General features: G+C 39.0%; 1 protein-coding gene across 1 annotated transcript in view; it reads right to left on the reverse strand.

Annotated features, from left to right (window-relative positions):
* glra4a (glycine receptor, alpha 4a) overlaps nucleotides 1-19,364 on the reverse strand; it is a 41,523-nt gene extending 22,159 nt beyond the window's left edge. The window contains exon 1 of the mRNA XM_027283781.1: nucleotides 19,020-19,364. Coding sequence (XP_027139582.1) covers nucleotides 19,020-19,087 — 68 coding nt within the window. The 5' untranslated portion in view covers nucleotides 19,088-19,364. The remainder of the gene's footprint in view (nucleotides 1-19,019) is intronic.
* Between the last annotated feature and the right edge of the window lie 1,669 nt (nucleotides 19,365-21,033).

Raw genomic sequence — 21,033 nt, forward strand, 5'->3', positions numbered from 1 at the left:
TGCCAGCAGTTGAATCAACTTTTTCGTTCTTCTCTCTGAGGAGAAACCTAAATAGACAGTAAAAATGCGATTTTAAGCCTGACAGCCTTTTCCAGAGTTTGCATGGCAGCTGTTCATCATCCTGTGCTCACATCAAACACATCAACTCAAACAGTCTACAGCCATGAGAGAAAATCACTGCCATAACAAACATCAGAACAACCATGGGAAGCCACTGTATGTGCAACCCATCTGAAGAACTACTATTATCGTTCCACCCCACCTGGCCTTATGCAACAAATTTCACTCAGCCGTTAATTTTAATCAAAGTATGTGTATACATGACCAACAGTTATAACAGCATGTAGTTATTATCTGCAAAAATGGATGCATGTGCCAGTGCTGGTCATGGTTTACTTGCTTTCCAATTTTTCACCCAGAAAAGTACTCCTTCAGCCATACCCAGCTTTGTCCAACAATCATAGTGACCAACATTGTTTGTAATGGGTGTTAGTCTGGCATGGCAACTACTATGTGGTGAAAGGTAGGAGTTTCCTGAATGACAGAAAACTTTATTTGTGGCTAAAGCAAGTTAGCCATTAAACTATAGGTCTATAGTCTATAGTCACTGTTACTGGACCCTTAATGGAACTGAGCTGTTGTCCACCTGTGTTTGTCTGGTTCTGACAAAAAAAAAGTCAACATGTCTGCTGTGCAACCAGTCCATAAGCTATGAAAAAATACAATCCTGTAAATAATAACTTTAGATTGAATTTTAGTGGCAGCTAAGGCATGGAATGAGAGGTGGCATAAGTAGAGAAATATCCATTCAGTGTACTGCATCATTTAGTTACAGGGAATGTATTGTATAACCACACACAGGGAAATAAAAGAAGCTGGAGCTGTCAGTCTGTATACTGCACATAAGCCTCAAATGTATAAGGACATAAATGGAGTGGGGAGGGGGGTGTGGAGAGGAAGGGTCAGCAATAGACCAACATTTCTTTACATCTGCTAAACTCCCTACTTCCTCTTTGTTTTGCAACATAAAGCCTCAGTTTATACCACATGTTATGAATGAACTGAATTATTGAATTATAATTTAATGTTAAATCCTTGCTTTTTCATAAAAAAACAATTTACGTAGAATAAACTGTATATTCGATCCATAAAATTGGTTGATCACTTGGTTTTCACTTAGAAACAACACGAAGCCTTTTATTTCTAAACCTCATTGGGCCTTAAATTTGGAAGTAACTAATCAAAATGATCTCTAGTTAGATGGGATGCGATTCTGCCCTTGGAGTGCAAACATATTCTGTTACTTGCTTTTTCATTAAGAAGCTGGTGATCGGAAAAGCACATCATATTGCAGTATGGCTTTTCCCCGGTTTCCTACAAGGAAACACTGGGGGGATATCAGGGCCATTAGACATCCATGCATGAACATACTAAGTTTCTAGTTCCATTAGCATAATGGGAAATGGAACAAAACTGCTCTCTCCAGCTGTTGAAACACATAGCTCTAATTTCCTACTTGTCAAATTGCCCTTGACGTCCACTTGAGCCTTAGGTATTGCTCTCATAGATGAGCTCTCTTTGAGATTGAATTGCAGGGATTTTGGACAATCAACACAACTGACTTATGAATTGACTCATCCCAGTGACAGGCCTTTGATCAAAATACGTCCAACCACAGCATGCTACATGGTAATACAATGACATGTCATTTTTTCCCTTTAATGACCTGTGAAGGCCTTTTCTTCACACTACTGTATATGATGGCCCATGGCTACTGCTGTCCCCTTTTTGATCAATAGGTTCATTGGGGAATTGGATTTGGAGCACACTGCAATTTACTCTTGGACATTTATCTTCAATGACATGAGCACTGCCACTCCAGCACAGTGACACCCCTAGTAAACCACATATACCAATGCAAAGTGGAGACATGGATCACAATTGTGATGGATGGAGAAGATACTAACAAAAACCCAATGGACACAAAAATTTGGTAAAACACAAGAATGTCTTTTCTTGTGTTAAGAATAAGCCAGAGTTTAGTAAAACGAGGTGAAATGAAAATTGTGTTCAGATTAAGCATCCAGCAGAGGTCCCCTTTGCAAGGCAGATTACTAGAAATTGTTCCATTGGGTTATGATATCATTGGAAAACCCTACAGGGTACACATGCATATTCAATCTATAGTAGATAAAAAATAAGATAGATGGATTTGATATTACTCCTGAATTTTTCAGACAGTTCATTTTTGCATATGACCTCCATCTGTAGAGAAATATGTCATTATTCAGGAGGAGGTTGACGAGCAACTGACAAAAAGACAATGGACTACATTGTTCTGTTTTGCTTCATTTGTTAAAGATAATGCTGCTTACAGTCACACACACACACACACACACACACACACACACACACACACACACATATATATATATAATTGTTTGGGACTATTTTCAGGTTCAGTACATTTGCAAGTATTCATAGCACCAGTGCAGCATATTTGGAATCAATGCTAAATAAATTACAGCACACATGGTCAGTATAATTAGGGAACACTTTAACTAGTTTTCAATAGTTTCTGGACAACAATGGAGGTCTACCCCACAGAGGAATACAGTTTCAGGCTTTGGCTACACATGCAAACTGTAATAGGATCAATAGGATCAATTCATTGTTGGTTTTGTTTTTTGATGACAATAAGAGGAATAAATCAGTAGAGTTGTCTTTTAAAATGCAACATATTGTATATTACATTGATCCGAAAACTTACCCTTGTTTTCTTATACACCAAAATGTATGGATAGGTTATGGATAGATGGAAGGATAGGTCATACAACTTAAGTATCAGATGATCAAAGATAGTTGGCAAATTAAGCATGCTTTTTTGTGGTAGAGGACTTATTCCCATTAGATATAATGGTGTTTACTGGGCTATCTTTGAACTATTTCTATTCTCTTCAGTGTTATCTTTGATCTTTTGTTTTGTAGTAAAGCCTAATTAACTCAGCCATGAGCCAATTGTAATGGCAGAATCTACTTGTTAAAGTATATTTAGCTGTCCGGCCAATCCCGGGTTTAATGATATAGATTAATCCATGCTAACCTTCTAATCCATGCTAACTCTGTGCCATCGCTCATGCACACTAATTTGTAATGCAATCTTTAATCTTGTGGGAGCGAGGCTTGACATCTCTGGAGTACCAAGAAGAAATTATGTTTCTAGGCTTGTGCCACAGTAATGACGAAGGCAAAATGAGCTACAGCTTCATGACAGATTTATATTCATGATGGGCTGTTTCTACAACACTGAACTCCAACTACCACCTCAGGCTTTTCCCATGTAGCCTTAACTAATCTTGTGAGTCTAATACAGTCTCATCTAGTGACTTAAAATTCATATTTTTGTGAAATACAATATGCCTCTCTTTGTGAGTTAATTATTTTATCTGCTGGGTTTGTGAACACATTGTGATTTTAAAAGTGAAGAAAACGGTCCTACTCTTTCTCCAACTCCAACTAATTGCTGCAACTGCTGTCAAAATGTCACGACAGAATGAATTGTTCAGCCCACACACATAATCTGGCAAATATTCTTTTTTTGAGCCCATCTCAGAAAATATTCTTACATTTCTAACTTAGAGAATATGAGGGTCTAAATTACAGCTTCTAATAGACACATGTTCGATATTCAAGATCCAAATGAGCTTTGTGGTTAAACTGTATGCTTAGATTACATTGTATAAGAACTGTCACACAATATTGATACCAGGCACATGCTAGTGCAACCAGCTGAGAGATATATACTAATAAAAGAGAACCACTCTGCTGATCTCTCCTCCACTCAACTTTCTTAAACAAAAATGAGGAAAAGCTGATTATCATTGTCAACAGCTTCCTAATTCTTGACTTTAACAAGCAAGAGAGATGGAAACGCATCACTCAAGGTATGAGCCCTCTTGTTTATTCTGTTGATGATTTTAATGCTACACATGGTATATCAAATGTATATTCTTAACTAAAACCTACAGACATCAGTGACATTTGAATCAATGGTGAGTCAACCAAGACAGTCCCTTCCAACTGTCCATTAGCAATAAACCGTGAGGGGAAAAATATGTATAACTGTGTGCAGCATTTACCTCCCTTTGGCTCTCCCCAGAGCTAAATCAAACAAACACAAGGTTTCCCTAACAGTGGCAGTTTAAATGGAAATCTCTCTGATAAACCTGAGGAACTGACCTTTACCTCCCAAAGGGAAATGAATGTAGCGTAGTGCATCCTCAGACCTACCCATCTTCCAGATGTCTCTCCAAGCCTCTCTGTATTCAAGCCACCTTTTTTCACATCTAAGATCTGATATCTGCACGGATTGCCTCCTGTCAGTCTCTGTGAAACAGAGCTAGCAGGGTTTCTGATAGAGAAAAAGGACAATACTGACTGAAGAAGATTGCTTTGATGTGTCTGCTTAGGGGCTTGAGATGGACTGTGGCTTGATCCTCATATAGTAGTCAGCTCCTCGTCACATAAGCACTATGTCTGTTTTGCACTGTAAAGCGCTGACATAATTGTAAATGCAGCACATCTAATTTCATGCAAACAGGACCAAGGCTATATGCAAACATCTCTCTTTCTTGCACTTCCTGTGGTTTCTTTAAGGTATCATAGCTCATGCATGACAATTTATTCAGTTGTTATGAAGTGTGATGTAAGCTGAATACTTGTGTGCACATGTGGGGGGGGTAAAAACACCACGATCAAAGCAAGTTGTTTGCCTATCTCTTCTCCATGTAATGTAGTCAAGGTAATGAAATGTAGTGATTAGAGAAGTGGGATTGAATTTTTTTAATGCAACGTAAATAGGATGGTAAATGCATGGCATAATGAAGCACTACAGTGTGTGTGTGTGTGTCTGTGTGTGTGTGTGCGTGTGTGTGCGCGCATGTGTATTTTCTGTATATAAAAAGGTTTCACCAGCTGTGTGTTCCCCTCCACCCCTCCCATCCTTCTGTACTTTTGAAGGCCACAGGGAAATCTCCAGCTGGATTCTTACAGAGGTAGACAACAGTGTGTGTACATTCAACATGTAATTAGAAGCCAGAGACTGCTTGGTTGTGATGATTAATGCCTTCCATTTGCTACATGCACCTATATGAATATGGATAGAGTTGTCATCTCCTGTCAGTTTCAGTATAAATCACCTCCTCTGATGGCATATGCTTGTTTTCCTGTTACCTGCAGGTCATTTCCAGCTACCATAATCTTTTTCTTCTATTAGCCATTTGCAAAGTGCTCTAAGCGGCTTAAACAATGATGTTTTCCCTTCTATATAGGGTATGAGCCCTTGGTTAGTCTTCCTTAACTCTGACTTTCTTATGGCTACTCCCTCATGGTTATTAACTGCTAACAGTTGCTGCTTATGGAGGAAGTAAGGTTTCTCATTTTGCCCCAGGGACTGTGGCACCGTAGCAGTTACCGCATTAAAAGAGAGATATGAGAAAGCCACGGGCCAGCGGGTGAGTCAGTGTGTGTTTGGCCCCAGTTATGGTCCACCTGTGCCTTAAACCAAAGAATAAAAGCTATTGGGGTTTAGCTGTCAATCTGAACAATGAAGTGAGGTTTCAACCCAGCAGAGAAAAAGCAGATAGTCATACAGTAAATGGTTTCCACAAACATACACCAAGACAGTCGCTGCACTCTGCATGACCCATATTTTGGACATGACCGCGAGGACAAAGGAAGTTGTAGGCATAGCCGCTGGCCTGTTTCGCTTGATCAAGCTGCTGGCTACAAACAGCGTCATGACAAAGCTACCATGAAGCTGGGTCTACCAGGGATTTTCTGAATCCCACCACAAAGGAGGGAGACAATGCTTTGTTAAAGTTTTTCCATTTCACTCATGCTGCTAATGTAGAATTTCACTGTCTAAAGTTAGACATTTGGTGACATTTGAAATCAAATGTTATGTGACCTACTGTATGTGAAGATAACTTTCTTTTATTTAAGATTATTGTTATTGCAACTGAGCACAACCACATCACGAAATAATAATTTTCTGCCACTTTTGTAATTATGGTAAATAATTGCTGAAATGATTGCTGAGCAGACGATACGTATTTAGCCACTACAGCTATTATATATTTATTATACACTGTTTTCTGCTTCCCACTGTGAAACAGAAAACAGCAATTATTCCTGCCTTAGAAAAATAAAGCATTACTTGCTAATAAGGGAAAGAAACTTTGGCCAAATCTTCAAATGTTTTATGTAAATAGAAATCTTTCTAACTAGCTAGGACGTACCAACAACACTTTCAGATTTTCCTGTGCTGAGCATCTGAAAAGTTGTTAAAAATGAACAACTTTAAGTTCTTAAAAATATTTATCAGTCAACACATTTTCTCAAATACACATACAGTGTTTTGGAATTAAACAATTTTGCCCAAAATCAATCAATAGAGTAGTGATGAAAGATCAGGTGGGTTCTTTCATCACTACCCTATTGAGGTAAATAAACAATGACATTTAATGTGAAGAATTTGAGGACTACACATTTACTGGATTAACAACAGGAGCCTTTTCTTGTATAAGGATGAGCCAGTTTTTTAAGAGTGATATATTTTTGGTTGTTTGTATCCTTATCACTAGGCTAGCAAGTCATGTAGCAATTTGGTCAGCTAAAAAAAAGTGCCCAAAAGCTTACTAACCAAAATAAGTTATTTGCTGTCCGAGTGGAAATAAATTCCTAATGAGTGGAAAGTGTCTCCAACATTTGTATTGGGTGTCAGTAAATTAGGTGTCAGAAAATGTCATGTTATGATGGCAAGCCCAGAAAGATGATGACAGTCAGGGAAGACCTAAGCCACAGCTGTTCTTTTACTGAAAACTTTGGGGCCAAAACAACTGAATCCATTGGGTGATGTCGATACTCTTTGAGTTTTTAGGTTCATTCTTGACCTTGTAAAAAGCAGCTGAAAAAACATTATCTCTCTCTTTCTTTCTTTCATTTTATCCAGAGGTTTGAAGCACTCTGTAACCTCTCTCTCATAATGTGAGCTGTTTGTTGTGCTGTGACTACTCACACTGAGTCTATGACAAGAAAGAAAAAGCATCCTGCCTCATGTTCTTAAAAACATTTACTGATTATTGAACAGGTTGCAACACTGTTGGATATATTAATTTGTTAGAAGAGATTTGAAGAGTGTGGCATCAGCTGCAGCCTACATCTCAACATCATCCCAAACGCTTTAAGAATTTGAAGTGGTGCCCCAAGACAAAGCTGTGACTGATCTTCAAGGGCGGGCTGACCGAATCGCAGATAGCTGAGTTTTAACAGACACATGTGAAGGGCATCAGCCTTGTTTTTTTGCTACCATCTAGTCTGCAAGGGTGTTGAAATGCAAGTGGTAGCTCTAGCATTCAAAGCTGAAATCAGTCACTTTGTAACTGCAGGGGATATGGTAAGCGGCCACCACAAACGCATGTGACGCCACATCACGTCATGATCAGTCTTTGTTTTTCAAGACAGAAAAGTGTCTCAAAGTGGCTAGGCTGAGGAAACTTGACACAGCTGGCTAAAATGTTGCCAATATCCCCAAATTCACAGAATCACAAGAACAAAAGTCTTCCACGATTCGATAGGAATTTTGCTCAGTATTACAATACCCCACAGGAAAAAGTCATGTACCCTTCACTTCACTCGCTCTGGAACTCCTGACTGGAAACACCTGCAGTAAAAAATGTAGACTAGTCCACTAATTACCCCAATTTGCCACAGATGTGTGTGCATCCCATGGCTCATGGACACACCCAGGAGGCAGGAAGAGAGAGAGTGCAGGTGATTAGTACAAGCAGGTACTGTAATTAAACTTTATCCTACTGTACCCGTTACAACATAAGAACAAAATCAATTTACAGGGGCAAAAACAAAAAATTGTTGGGTGTGCCATGCTGCTCAGCCTGTAAATCACAGCTGGGGAAATCCCTTCAATCCCAACACCCCTAGTCGCGTGTAAAATAACAACCATTTGAGATGCATAGTTTATTTTTCCATCTCCAGTGACAAAATACAAAAAGGTGCCCAGGTAGCTCACCTGGTGAGCATGCGCTCAGTCCTTACTACAGCTGCCAAGGTTCAATTCCAACATGTGGCTATTTGCTGCATGTCATCCCCTCTCTCTCTCTCTCCAGTTTCTTGTCCATGCACTTGTAGACATTTATGGAGTGTACCACCCATTTTTTGAAAAGCATGTTTCATGTTTGACATTATTTCAGAAAGCAATGTGACAGACAGTAGACTCTGTGGTCAAGTACCAAAGTGAGAGAAAGGATATATTCAGCAGTCACACTGTGTGTCTGTTCAACATGATAAAGAGATGTGTCTCTTCAGTCCTGTTATGGATGGTTGGGAGGCTTTGGGCCTAGTGTGTGGCCTGAGATAACCATGAACAAGTATGGCCATGCATGACTGATAGAGTATGCGTCACCAGCTACAAAAACATTACAAAATCACAACTTTTGAACATCAAGCCAGACATCCAAGTCGTGTATAAAATGTGAGAACACATTCTGTTTGATGTGGCGTCTGCAATTTATACTCAATGTCAATGTGACTTCAAGATTTGACGTCATTAAGACCAGGGCATTGAAATATTAGCTGGATTACCTTGAAATGACCGCTTCAGCCATTTACCCGAACAAAGGCTTGACTCAACACACAAGTGACCACTGAAGTCTCTTTTGTTGGTGAGTTCTTTTATCTTGTATGTGGCTGTATTAATATGTCCAAAATCAGCTTAACCTCACTAAGAACTTTGAAGCTGCTTATCAATTACAGTAATGTAGAAAGTCAGATGTTTATAGGTAATGGGGGTATAATATGTAATAAACATTAAGCACCCAAAAATTAAAGATAAATTCAACTCATTGCATTATTTCCTAATTTTTGATAGATATGTGATAAAAATGTTGTTGTGAATTATTTTCTCCATGATAATCACGTAGTGAAAAAATATTACTCCCAAGACATATAATGCAGGACCAGAGTCAGGACCTCATGGCTTTAAGCCAAATGTCTGGTAGAATTTGGGCATATTTTCACAAGCATCCAAAATATATATGCCCCACTAACATAATTTCAACAACTAACATCAATCTGTCTTTTCAGGGTAAGACAAATGTGCAGCGGGCCATTGATTGAATCAAGAAAGGGGGAAAGAGTTAATTAAAGGCTCAGGATAGGATCTAATAGAATCACATAATTTGGATAAATGTTGCTCAGACTACTTTCAGAGTCTGAAACTTGACATTTTGTGTAAAGCCTGCCATTCTTGTAATGCGTTTAGCATCCTTGTTCCATCCACTTAATTAAAAGAGGTGCAAAACAAGGGTGTTTGCTTTTGCCCCAGACATTTGCTCATGTGTTTACCCATTCAGAACGACTAAGTGCATTTGCAACACAAAAGCATAGCAGCAAGAACTCAAATTATTTTATAATGGCTTGCTTGTCTTAAATAACCCACAAACGTCTTGTCATTAATATGTGCTCTGTAAATGAATAAGCACACTGTGTTTGCTCAGTTGGTTTCACGGTACGATGTTGAATGAGATGCATATTAAATGGTCTAAAATGAAGCTTATTCATCTCTTTCGCAGTGCTAGGAATCCACAAAGACACTGATTTTCTGCTTCAATAACAGATGAAATAAGAAGACTGTGATGTGCTAGAATGTCCAAACTTTTATGTCTAGATAGGGTTATTTTTTCAGGAGTGTTACTGGTTGCTACAGACAGAAATTATTATGAGAAGACATCTTTGGCAGAGTTATAGTCAAAGCTGTATCCTCGATCTATGAAGCTGTACACCAGTGAAACTCAAAACATCCTTAGGCTGACTGTGGAAACAACACCTTTCGAAGCTCAGACTCACCTCTTAAGAAAAACTTAAGTCAAAATTCTTGGTTAGTTTTTTTGTTTTTTTTGTTGTTGTTTTTTAAACATGAGCACACTATATCATCACCACTACACCTCACATGTCAAGGACAACTAGTCATCTAGCTAATGTGGGGAGAACAGTCTACCAGTGATCCATAGGTCAGAGCGCAAGGGATTTGTGGAAGTACATGGTCTGTGGTGTTTTACACTTGAAACCACTTTGCACTGTGTTTAAAAGACAGATACCCGCAGGCCACTTGTGGGAAACAGCCCATTTCTATCACAGAGTGTCAGATAATGGACACCTCAGTACTGTATGTCCAACCATCAATACAGTTATTTCTATGGTAACTGAATGTTAGAGACTCTATTGGAACTCTTGCCGTGACAGCAGAGACAGAGCTAAATGCCAATAAGAATAAGGTGGACATTTGACTGGAAAGCTACTGCCTCGTGCATTAAGCAGCCCATGCACATCAATGCATATGTTTACTTATTGATGATAAAACTGTGATTAAGGCTTTGGCATGTAATTTTGTTCTTCCTATGGTGAGGTGTGTGCACCTAATTTATTCAGTGTGCAAAAGAATTACACAGGCTCCTGCATTGCATCCCAACATGGACCACTCTCATTTCATGCTTCTGGAGAGGAGAGACCCTCTTACTGCCATTGTGTTATTTTACAAAACACAGCTATAATCCCCTTTAGCGACCCTCTCCACCTCCTTTACCACCTGACAAATTCTGCTTCACTGATCATGTGTGACCTGGAATAAAACAGAGGAAAAGGAGTAATTTGTTTGTTGCTTTGGCTTTTTTGTTTTCACTGTAGCTAGGCCTCTTCTTCCTCATCTAAGTGACCCAGGTGTTACTATGTTCTGTTGCTACATGAAGGCTTTTTTTTTAAATCAGTGAACTTTTGTTTTATAGTGCACCAAATGTTAATAGCATGAGCAAACATGTTTTGAATGAATGAAACTTTTTTTTGTTATATTGTATACTATTTTCCCCACAGCTTTCTTGGAGACAGTATTTTGGTGAATTTGAACAATGACAAACTATTAATTGAATAAAGTAAAATAAAAAATAAAATAATAAAAAATAAAATAAATCTTGTGATGTCTCTTTCCTAAAAGCAGTCCAAAAAATGAAATATATCCTTCATCACAATGCTCTAACATTGAATAATACATGAAGAATACATTACTAATGATTTTAAGGCTCATTCTGTAGTGAATTACATAGGCAATTCAGGACAGATTTAGCCCATCAAAATGAAAGCTAATGGGTTTGCATGATTATACTATGGTTGATTAGACTATTTATAGTTAATGGTTAATAAGTGTAGTGTGCTTTACTAATGTTAGCTTTAGCATGCAGTATTTGGCTGATAAATTACAGGCCTCGCTAATTACTGATTGATTGCGCCACAGTCATTCTTAATGGTTCAGTTAATGCGATCTTGATTCAATTCAAAGCAGAGCTTCAATTTAACTCCACTGCTCTGTTTCTTTATGTCCGACCATATATTATGATTTCTGGTTTTTGTAGGCCAGGCTTTTCATTTCTCCTAAACGTGAAGTTTAATCAGAGTGGATTGTATGGTCAGATATAATGACATGGGGTTCATAATGTCCTCCCACGTCATGTTCTTGATTGCCGAGAATATAGTGACCTACAGTCGAGAACCTCCGAGCCAAAGTGCTGCTCTAGTCAATAAGTGGCCATTTTAATCTGCAAGTGCCAGAGAAGAAGAGTGGAGAGGTCCACTTAATTGCACTACCATACCACTGTGTCACATTTTGCTACCTGGATATTGACGAGGCACACATAGTATGCTGCGTTGGTTTAAAACATGTTAGAACAAAGAAGCACATGTGGTTTCAAAACCCCAGTTGCAGTCCCATGAACCTGCTTTGTCCTCCCCTTGTAACTAGAGCAATTGAATTAATTTAATGATACCTATGACTATAGCCAGTCAGTATTGATGAGAAACGCTTGTGGTACAAACATAAAAGCTGAGGTATGGGACCTTGCTCATGCTGTAGCTATGCAAATATATGTGTCAGTTTATGTTTATGTTGTTGTCAAAGCCAGCAGCAAAAGCATATAAAACTGATCCAACATTATTTGTATTGTTTGATTATTTGTGACGAACAGGAGATGTATGTAGGCCTGTACTGTGGGCTACAATAGGAATAGAACTTGACTCATATTATCTTATTACACATCCAATAGACACGGAGTAACATTAGCATTCATTCAGAGTTGTGTCCAAATACAATACTGTTACCTTCCAAAAAACAAAAAATCCCATCTGGCTCATAAGCAGCTAAATGCATGCAGGATAGTGCAGGGAAAGTAGCATTAAGTGAGTTTCTATGAACGTTTTCACGCTGCCTGTCCCTGAAGACGACACTGGTGAGTATAAACCAAGACAGCAAAAACTGTGTAACCAAAACAATGAGCTGAACTGAGAGGAACTACAGTCAGGTAATGATTCTCTATGGGTTTGTCACTATGCATGACCCCTTTCACATTAACATAAAATAATAATTTAATCCATTATTAATATGAAAATATTAATGAGAGTATCTCTAATTTTGATTTTATTTTGCTATAGCAAAAACCTAATCCTCTTTCCTTACCCTAATTCTACAGTTAATCTTGGATTAAACTTACTTGCACTGCAGTTTTCCAGCTAGAAACTGTTTGTAGCCATGAAGGTGATAAATTTAACTCAATGCTTTCTTTTACCTCTGGCACAATCTTTTATCCTGCATGTGTGTGAAGCTCGAGGTGTGCAAGAAGCACAAAAACACATTTGATTTGAACCTCTGAATACATGCCTGAAAGGATTCTGGTGATTCCCTGCATGACCAATGGACTATGTTGCATTTTAATGCTTCTCCAGCATTAGCAGGCTACATTCCTTTAGAGATTAAAAGTTTACCATGAGTTGATGCTAATCAGTTACACTTCACGATGGATTTATTATTCAGGGGCTTGGAGGTTTGTACTTTGGCTGGCAGCAGAGGCATGTCACAAACACATGGTGTAGTGTGGGCACAGAATAAGGCAGGAAGAGGCACTTGTGATTGATTGACATATTTCAGGGGATGTACAGCCTGAGGACACGACTGCTTGCAGCATCAGGATCCCAGTTAAAATTACTATGTGATACGATGCAGTAAAGGAGGTTGTTATGCACATTTCATCTAACAGAAACAGAGAAAGGTCATATGCAGTTTGATTGAAACGGGCAGCAAACCATCAGTCACATCTCTGAGCCCAAAGTGTCAGCCTAACACTGAAGGCGCAGGCTTACTGCTAGAGACCATCATTTAGCTGTCACCTCCACCATATAGCCAAACACAAATTTAATGCCCACTGAAGCAATGAGCAGATCTGTGTCAGACACTGATTTCTTGTCAGGGATTTCAGATTAGGCCGCGTGGTCAAGTGTGTGTGTGCTCACCAACTCCTGTTTTTTATTAAAAGTTGCTTCTGACAAATACTTATGATCTGGAGGGAGGTTAGTTAGTTTTGCTTAAAGGGAGTGTTTAAATTACTTTTTTGGCTGCAGAGACACTTACAAAGCAAAATTAAAGCAGTTGTAGAAAAAATAAAACCAGATATTCCTCTGAGAACCAGCTCAATATATAATGACTTGTTTTGAAGGGGTTTTTTGAGGCTACAATTAACATATCCTCAAAGGATTTTGAAGCTTACCAGCGCAAAAAAAATATAAACTCTTTGTTTACCTTTTGATGGATTTTCTTTGTCTCCTTAGTCTTCATATTTCATTGATAAGTACATCACTACTGTTCATGGTGTTGGCTGTGGAGAGGAAACCGTCTGTTCAACTCTTGTCTCCAGCTTGGCTCTCATTTTTTAGTCATTAACTCATGTAAACATCCCATCTGTCCTCCTTTCACGCTTCCTTTTTGTCAGGACTTCTTGCTGCTCTAGTCTGTGTATCAGCCAAGTGTGTGGGGATTTCCTGTGTTTTAAGAAAGGATAAGAGAGTCCCAAAAGTGTCTGTGACAGTCTAAGTCAAGGTGAAATCTCAGCAACGTTCAGCTGATGTTTTTTTTATTTCCAAATTGCTGTGTACAATAAACAAACCAAACAAAAGTAGAGTACGTTCTAGACTGCTCTGCTTCTATGGAAAGTGTGAAATAACTTTGATTATGATTTGGCACTATTTAAATAAAATTGAATTGTCGTTTTCTTATGTGAACAATCATTTTTCTCTTGGTTACGAATCTGCAGCTACACGTGTGACACTGTCATGCAACAGTTTTCTTTATTTTTTATTTTTTGTTTCATCACGTGCAAAAGCTCAAATAATTCAGGAATAATTCACACAAGGAGAATCACATCAAGGGACAAGCCACATTTCTCGGTCCTTATGGGTTGTGAAACATTTAAAATGATGGCACACAATGTTTGCTTTCCTCTGCCCTTATCTGTTTATTAGCCACCAGATATTCCTTGGCTGTTGCAGATTCTTCTATACCAGCTGGGACTATCATCAGAATTTAATTAAAAGCTATCACAAAAAGATTGTGTCTTCACCCAACCACTGGACATTTCAAGTTTGAACTGGCTAAATTGTGTTTACTTCTTGTGTTTACTATACTTCTTCTTGATAAAAGTAATTTGAACAGGATATTGTGTTGTGTTGGTTTTGTTACATTGTCTCTTAACCTTATTATAACCTTATTCACTTTACACTTCAATTTAAGTTTGTAGTGCACTTTTTCGACGCAGTTACACTGAGTGCAACACCCTAAGTCTTTGATCAACAACTTTAACATCTAATCGCATCAGAAAGTAGGACAGAAAATGTCATCCGTCACCAGATGTGTTCTAAATGTCTAAATACATCTAAAGATGTTAGTGACCAAGGAATATGCCAATGCTTCAAAGTGAAACATGGGTGTACTCTGCCCCTGCAACTGAATCCACTACACTGTAATAAACAGTTCAAGGAAAATGTCAATCAACTGGTTCTTACAAGAATTCCAAGTTATCTTTGGTACTAAATATCAAGTACAGCCACCAATGCCCTTGATATTGTCGGCATTTGGGGAAAAATGTTCTGCTGCTTCATGTAGCCCACTAAAGCTGCAACCATTTGCCCATCCTTAAAATTAGAAGCTGGTGTTCAGGAAAAAAAGTTAAATGTGTTCAAGGACTGTTGTGCTAAGAGATATCATTTGGTCCAAAATGTTATCACCCATTTTTCTTCCCATTGATTAGTCCAATCCCAAACCTTCTCCTCCATGTACTTCAGATCTTCTGAATTGTGATTTTTGAACTGTGAAATGTCTGGAAAAAAGCTCACACTTGTTACGTTATCAGATGCCGCTGATATGATGCCTGATATGTAAACAGCTGACATGGGCCTTAAATGGACTGCCAAGGCTCACCGTTGGTTTTTTCCCCGACTTTGACTGAACAAATGCATTAAAACTTGTTGAGCTTTATTCTGTAAGAGGATACTGCTTACCAGCGTTTACAGTAAACAGGGATCTGAAACTTAAAATAATGAGCTCTCAGCCTTCAGACTATTGCAGATTAGTGCAAACTGGAGAGTCTAGAATGGTTTGTTTTTAATTCTGAATTTGACATTTAAAGCTGATCATTTAGATAGCTGAACATTTTTAAACAAAATTGCCGTAACGCGAGAAGTATCTTAGTGGCACATACATCATCTTAATTGGGCATCCATGGGAATATAAGTTGCTACCAAACAACAAATTGGACCCTAAAATTCAAATCTCAAGTCTTTCTTAAGTGGTGTTCATACTTTTAGGTTGGATTTATCCTGTCAGCCAAGTGACATGTATATGAAACAATTCCACATTTATACCAAATATGAGAAAAAGGACATGTCTCAGCAATAAAGTGAGGATTCACACAGGAAAATAACTGTCCATGTTATATCCCTCACTGGATTTTGTTAATGTTCATCTCTAATTATGTCAATCATATCATTTTCTACTGCTTTCTAAAGATGTGAAAATCTTCCTCTCTTCACAGACACACAAAAACATGCATTCACACTATCATATGGATACCCAATAACCAAGTTTATGAGGACACAGTTCTATCAGATGATGGGACTTATTTTCTGATATTTTCCGATCTGACTCATGATCTCTCACTGACTGGAGGCAAGGGCAGCAGGAATGCTTGGTGCTTCTCTGCCCTTCACTTTAATGCTATTTAACATGATTCATTCTTAATTTGCCAATGAACAGATACAACAGCGATGACGAAAGGACGAAGATACATTTGCACAATTTGCGTCCACTGTCGTGATGTCCAAGAAGTCAGTGGGATCATTTTAAGCAGGATAAAACATCTCGTAATAGAGTGAACAAAAGTCTGTTAATGTATAGTTCTCAGTGTACCTGAAACAAAATTCAAGTTCTGCTTGTTAAGGACAATCCACATCTTCTGAGAGAGCTTAACTCAGAGTTAACTATATGAAACGTCAAGCTTCTTTATTGTCTCCAACTGAGCTCACAACTTTGACTGGGGCTGGGTTAGGAACCTCAATATGTTTTTGGTTCTGAGCAAAAGGTATCAGGAGCATTAATTCAAAAAGTGCCATTTTAGGAGTGAAAGCTAGCATTATATCATATTTCCAGATTTAACTGGAGTTCATTATTTTGTTTTGTCAAACTTCTTCTTTCAAAGCTTTCATTGGCTGATCCTGTTACAAATCAAATTTTTAAAAATGTTTTTTTCACAGTCTGCTAAAAACTTTTCTTGATAAGTTAAGTAGTCTCTAGCACCTTGGATAAGTCTGATACTGGGTAAGCATTAATGTATATTGTATCATGTTACCAAAACTTGCTTAGCAAATCAGTCGTGAGACTATATTCAACCCTTATTTCTCAATATCCTGCCTCAGTGTAATTAAACTTGGAAAACAAAGCAAAACAGAAACATGCAGCGTAACATCATGTATGAAAATCAAAAGATGGCTTCACTTTCCATAGTTGTGGAGCCTGCTGTTAGTCACATGACCCAAAAAGAAACCCTCAGGTCATGTGACTCAACAAGCCTGTGCACAAGGCAGTGATGAAACCCAATGCAACATATCACTTTGGCCCGTAAAACTATCACTTCCCAGTGAAAATGCTCTAACTTGAATTTATTTTGTATTGTATTTCTACCTTGAAAAGGTCCATTAAACCTGAAACCTGCTGGGAAAACCCACATGCAACTAAAATGAGTGGCAGAAAAGGTTCAGGAAACCAGATTGTGGGTGTCCTTTCAAGCTCAAATAGACCTGAAGTGTTACAACGGTACAAAACGCAGCACTGTCTCTCTTTTTCACTCTCTCACCCACAGATCTCCTAACCTCTCTGTCATCACTCTCTCAGACTGTGATATGAACTTTAATTTATTACACCTTTCGATCCAGTTTCTCATTTCCTCTCGTCGACAACCATTCAGTCCGAAACCTATCGTACCAATCCAGCTTGTGCACTATTTTACATGACAATCTCTTCATCACATCTCTTACAACACTTCCTGTCTTTCACACCCACCAGCAGTTCTCTCTTTCCATCTCATCTCCACTTTACTATCTGAACCATTTCTCTCCATCTCCCAGCCCCGTCTTCCACTTTACTAATCTCCCTGCCGCCTCCAGCTAAATGAATCACCCTCTAAATTTCTTGTTCGTGTTTCTCTCCGTCCCAGTTTGTCTATTCCCATTTTCACCCTCCACCCTTGCTACCTCCCCACACCTCCATCAGATTCTGCCTATCTTTAACCACTACCCTCCCTAAGTCCTTTCCTTTACCCTCACACACCCTCCCTACATGGAGAGCAGAGAAGCTGGTAGGAGAGCATATAATTTCTCAGAGGAGGTGCTGTCAGTTGACTGCTCTCCAGGCAAAGAGCTGCTCTCCTCGCCCCTGGGTTCACAGAGTCACGGCTGTGTTCCGCTCCAGGATTATGCAGATCTTAATTCCCTTCCGCTCACACCTGAGGTTGGCAGGGCATGAAATAAGGAAAGTGTTCACTGCAAATAAAAGTTTTTGCCACCAAGAAGGATAGAGAGGGGGGAGGAAGCAGAGGAAGGGGGAAGGAAGGAAGAAAAGGAAGCTTGGTTGCTGATAGATGTTCTAAGTGAGTAAGGGAGTGAGGAAAAAGAGACATGAGGTGTTGTGGTAGGACAAGCGGAAGGGAAAAAAAGGGAAAGACATACAGACAGACAAAGGGAGGTGGTGGTTTGTCTGTCCAGAGAAAATGTGAACACACTCTAATTGAAGCTCTTCATCTTTTTCTTACAAAAATGTATCGACTCTCCATGTTTGCCAAACACTTTTCCTTGCCATTTGTGAAAACATCTCTTATGCAAATACTTAGTATGCATGCATGACATCTTTAGGCAATGAATGGGATGTTTCCTAATGAGCTCTTTAGTCACATGTTGTTGGTAAATTGTTAATCACCTCATCAATATGAGATCAAACACTAGAGTCTTAACGGTACACTTCAACCTCCCCCAAAAGCCTCCAATCAGTCCTGCAATAACAGCGGGAATTCCACAGGTAGTTTGCGACCAGGACAATGTGGTTTGATACCTGACACTCTATTTTTAATAGCAAACTGTTTGCATGTCGGATTATTAATAATTAATTAATAATTTGGATGTGCGTTTGTGTCGATGGCGAGAGACGCCACTTTGCGCCGTGCGTAAAATGCTGGATTATTTATTTTTTATTTTTTTGTGAAATCATGCCCACGCCATGTCCCCCCCCCCAAAAAGGTTTCTTTTTCGTTCAGTTACATTTCATGCGATGACAGCAACACCTGATAAATTCATAGTAAGTTGGAGGAAGCTTAAAAAACGCCCCTTCGCCTCAGCATTAAACAAAACAAACAATCGATAAATATCCAAAGAGCTGCATGCGAATCAAATGAAAAAAGTCTATGTGTGTTGAGAACAGCAAGTACAGCGTCGACTCTAACGGTCGAAAAGTTAATGTCAAGCAGTTGAGAGAGAGAATAAGTCACACAAACACCGAGAGAATAATAAATGTTAGTGCGTCTTACCTGATTAAGCCACCTTGGAAAAAGCAGAAAAACAAGACATACAGAATCCGAATGACCTGTGGGAGCATCCTCTGGCTCAGAATCTCTCCTCAGTCCCGTTGAATAACTTGCAGAAAATAAATTTCGGGTAATCAGCAAATCCACTGAGCGGCTTGTGAGACTGGACTAGGAAGGCATCGTCTTTCTCAATGATCCAAGCTTGTCTTTGGGGAAACTTCTCCCCCTCCCACCAAGTCCAGAGGGCTGCACACACATCCACACAGCAGGCGCTCTGCTTCAGGCAGCTGGACAGCTCACTGGTCAGTCAGTGTGTTGGTGCTTGTTTGAAAAGGGGAGTGTCGGCTTGCGTGTCGTTGTGTTTTTTGTGTGTGACTGTATGTTTTTCGACTGTTTTTTCCCTCACATGTAGTGTTATCTCCCCTCACTGCAAAAAGATTCAAATGGGGTGAAGATTTAAAGGAGCAGTAGCTTTTGTTTTGATGGTTTCCTCGTGTAATTAGGCTTAATTAAGCTGGAGGGAGTGACGGCTGTGGTGATGAGTTAAATTGCGTCGTTGAATACATTCCGGTGATGGGCAGTCTAGAGTGAAACATTAATACACATTTCATTTAGAGTGGGAGGAGACATAACGTTGGAGGGGGAGGTATTTAGGAAGATTGCAAGCAGGAGTTCAGTCTGGAGTTTTTGTAATGAGCTGAAAATGGTGCTGGAAAGTTTTGGACTCTTTATTTTAAGTACACACTGTCTTTTAGCGTTTTAGTGCCTTTTAGCTTGTTTTTGTTTTGTTTGTTTTTATTTCAGCCACACGCACCACTCCACTTTAACAAAGCTGATGTGCTTGTTGCACTTCCCCCAAAGTGGTGAAGAAAAAAAATCAATTGAGGCAGCTTTAAGGCCATTTTTAACACATATTTTAATTACTGACTATTTTAGTTCAAATGCACTGATGGTCTTTTTGGATGGTCATTTTCAGATCCTATACAAATGGGGCTTTAAGATTGGGCAAATTAAATCAAATTAAAATAGAGAAAAAGTAAGGTCATCGTTTAAAAAAGGTTAATTGCAAGTTTAAGACCCTAAACAAATTATAATTTGCACACTGATCCACCACACGTTTGACACTTAATTAACGTTTTAATTATTATAGATCAGGGGAAAAGCTGTTGGTACATGTTCTCTCTCTGATTTCACTGGTAACTACGTCCTTTATGATTTTTTTTGAACAATTGTACAACAGTAAGAATCCCAGTAGATTTTCCAAAGCATTGGGATGTCTACAGTATGCCCATCATCACTCTGCTTGAGGGAATTAGTTCTATCTTCCCCATCACAGAATAAATCTCTCTGTCGATTAGATATCTACTAGGTGTCTTTCAGGCGTGTGGTGTCCTGGGTTATATATCTTTGTATCCGCACTTCCAGGATCCATTAAAGTCTCTGTATGTTCGAGTTCACAAGGCAGTGGCACAATGTGACACATCACTCATGGGGTCTGACCATCAAATTGCTTCTGTTGCAGTCATTCATCTACTTGAGTGAATTCCACCCAGCGGATCTGGCAGAGGTGTCACTCTTTTCTATTCTCTTTATGTGGGTAAACACAGCAGCTTAACCTTTACCTCATACAATTACTCAGTCCCCTTGTCCCCCCTTCACTTAAGCATGGGTATTAAAGATGCATTGGATTTCTCTGCTGATGGACTGAAAAATCATAAGCCATTTTGGCTTCTCAGACTTTCATTGCTGTAGAAGTCAAGACATTTGAAATTTATTGGAGCAGTCTGTTAACCCAGTGTATTAGAAATGGCTTCCTTAGTTTCTGACACTGGTGTAACCTTCTGCTTCTTTTTTTATTTTTATTTTCTAGCAGCTGCAGAAACCTGAGAGGCCAGCTCAAGGAGCGTAGGAAGCATGTGGAAGGTGGAGATGGGGTGAGCAGATGTGGAGCAACAGGAAATTAAAAGATGAGGGCTTCTGTTGTTGACTGTTGTTTCTGCTCTCTTAGACAGCTGCT

Source organism: Larimichthys crocea, chromosome I (genome assembly GCF_000972845.2).
Source record: "Larimichthys crocea isolate SSNF chromosome I, L_crocea_2.0, whole genome shotgun sequence".
Classification (NCBI taxonomy): Eukaryota; Metazoa; Chordata; class Actinopteri; family Sciaenidae; genus Larimichthys; species Larimichthys crocea.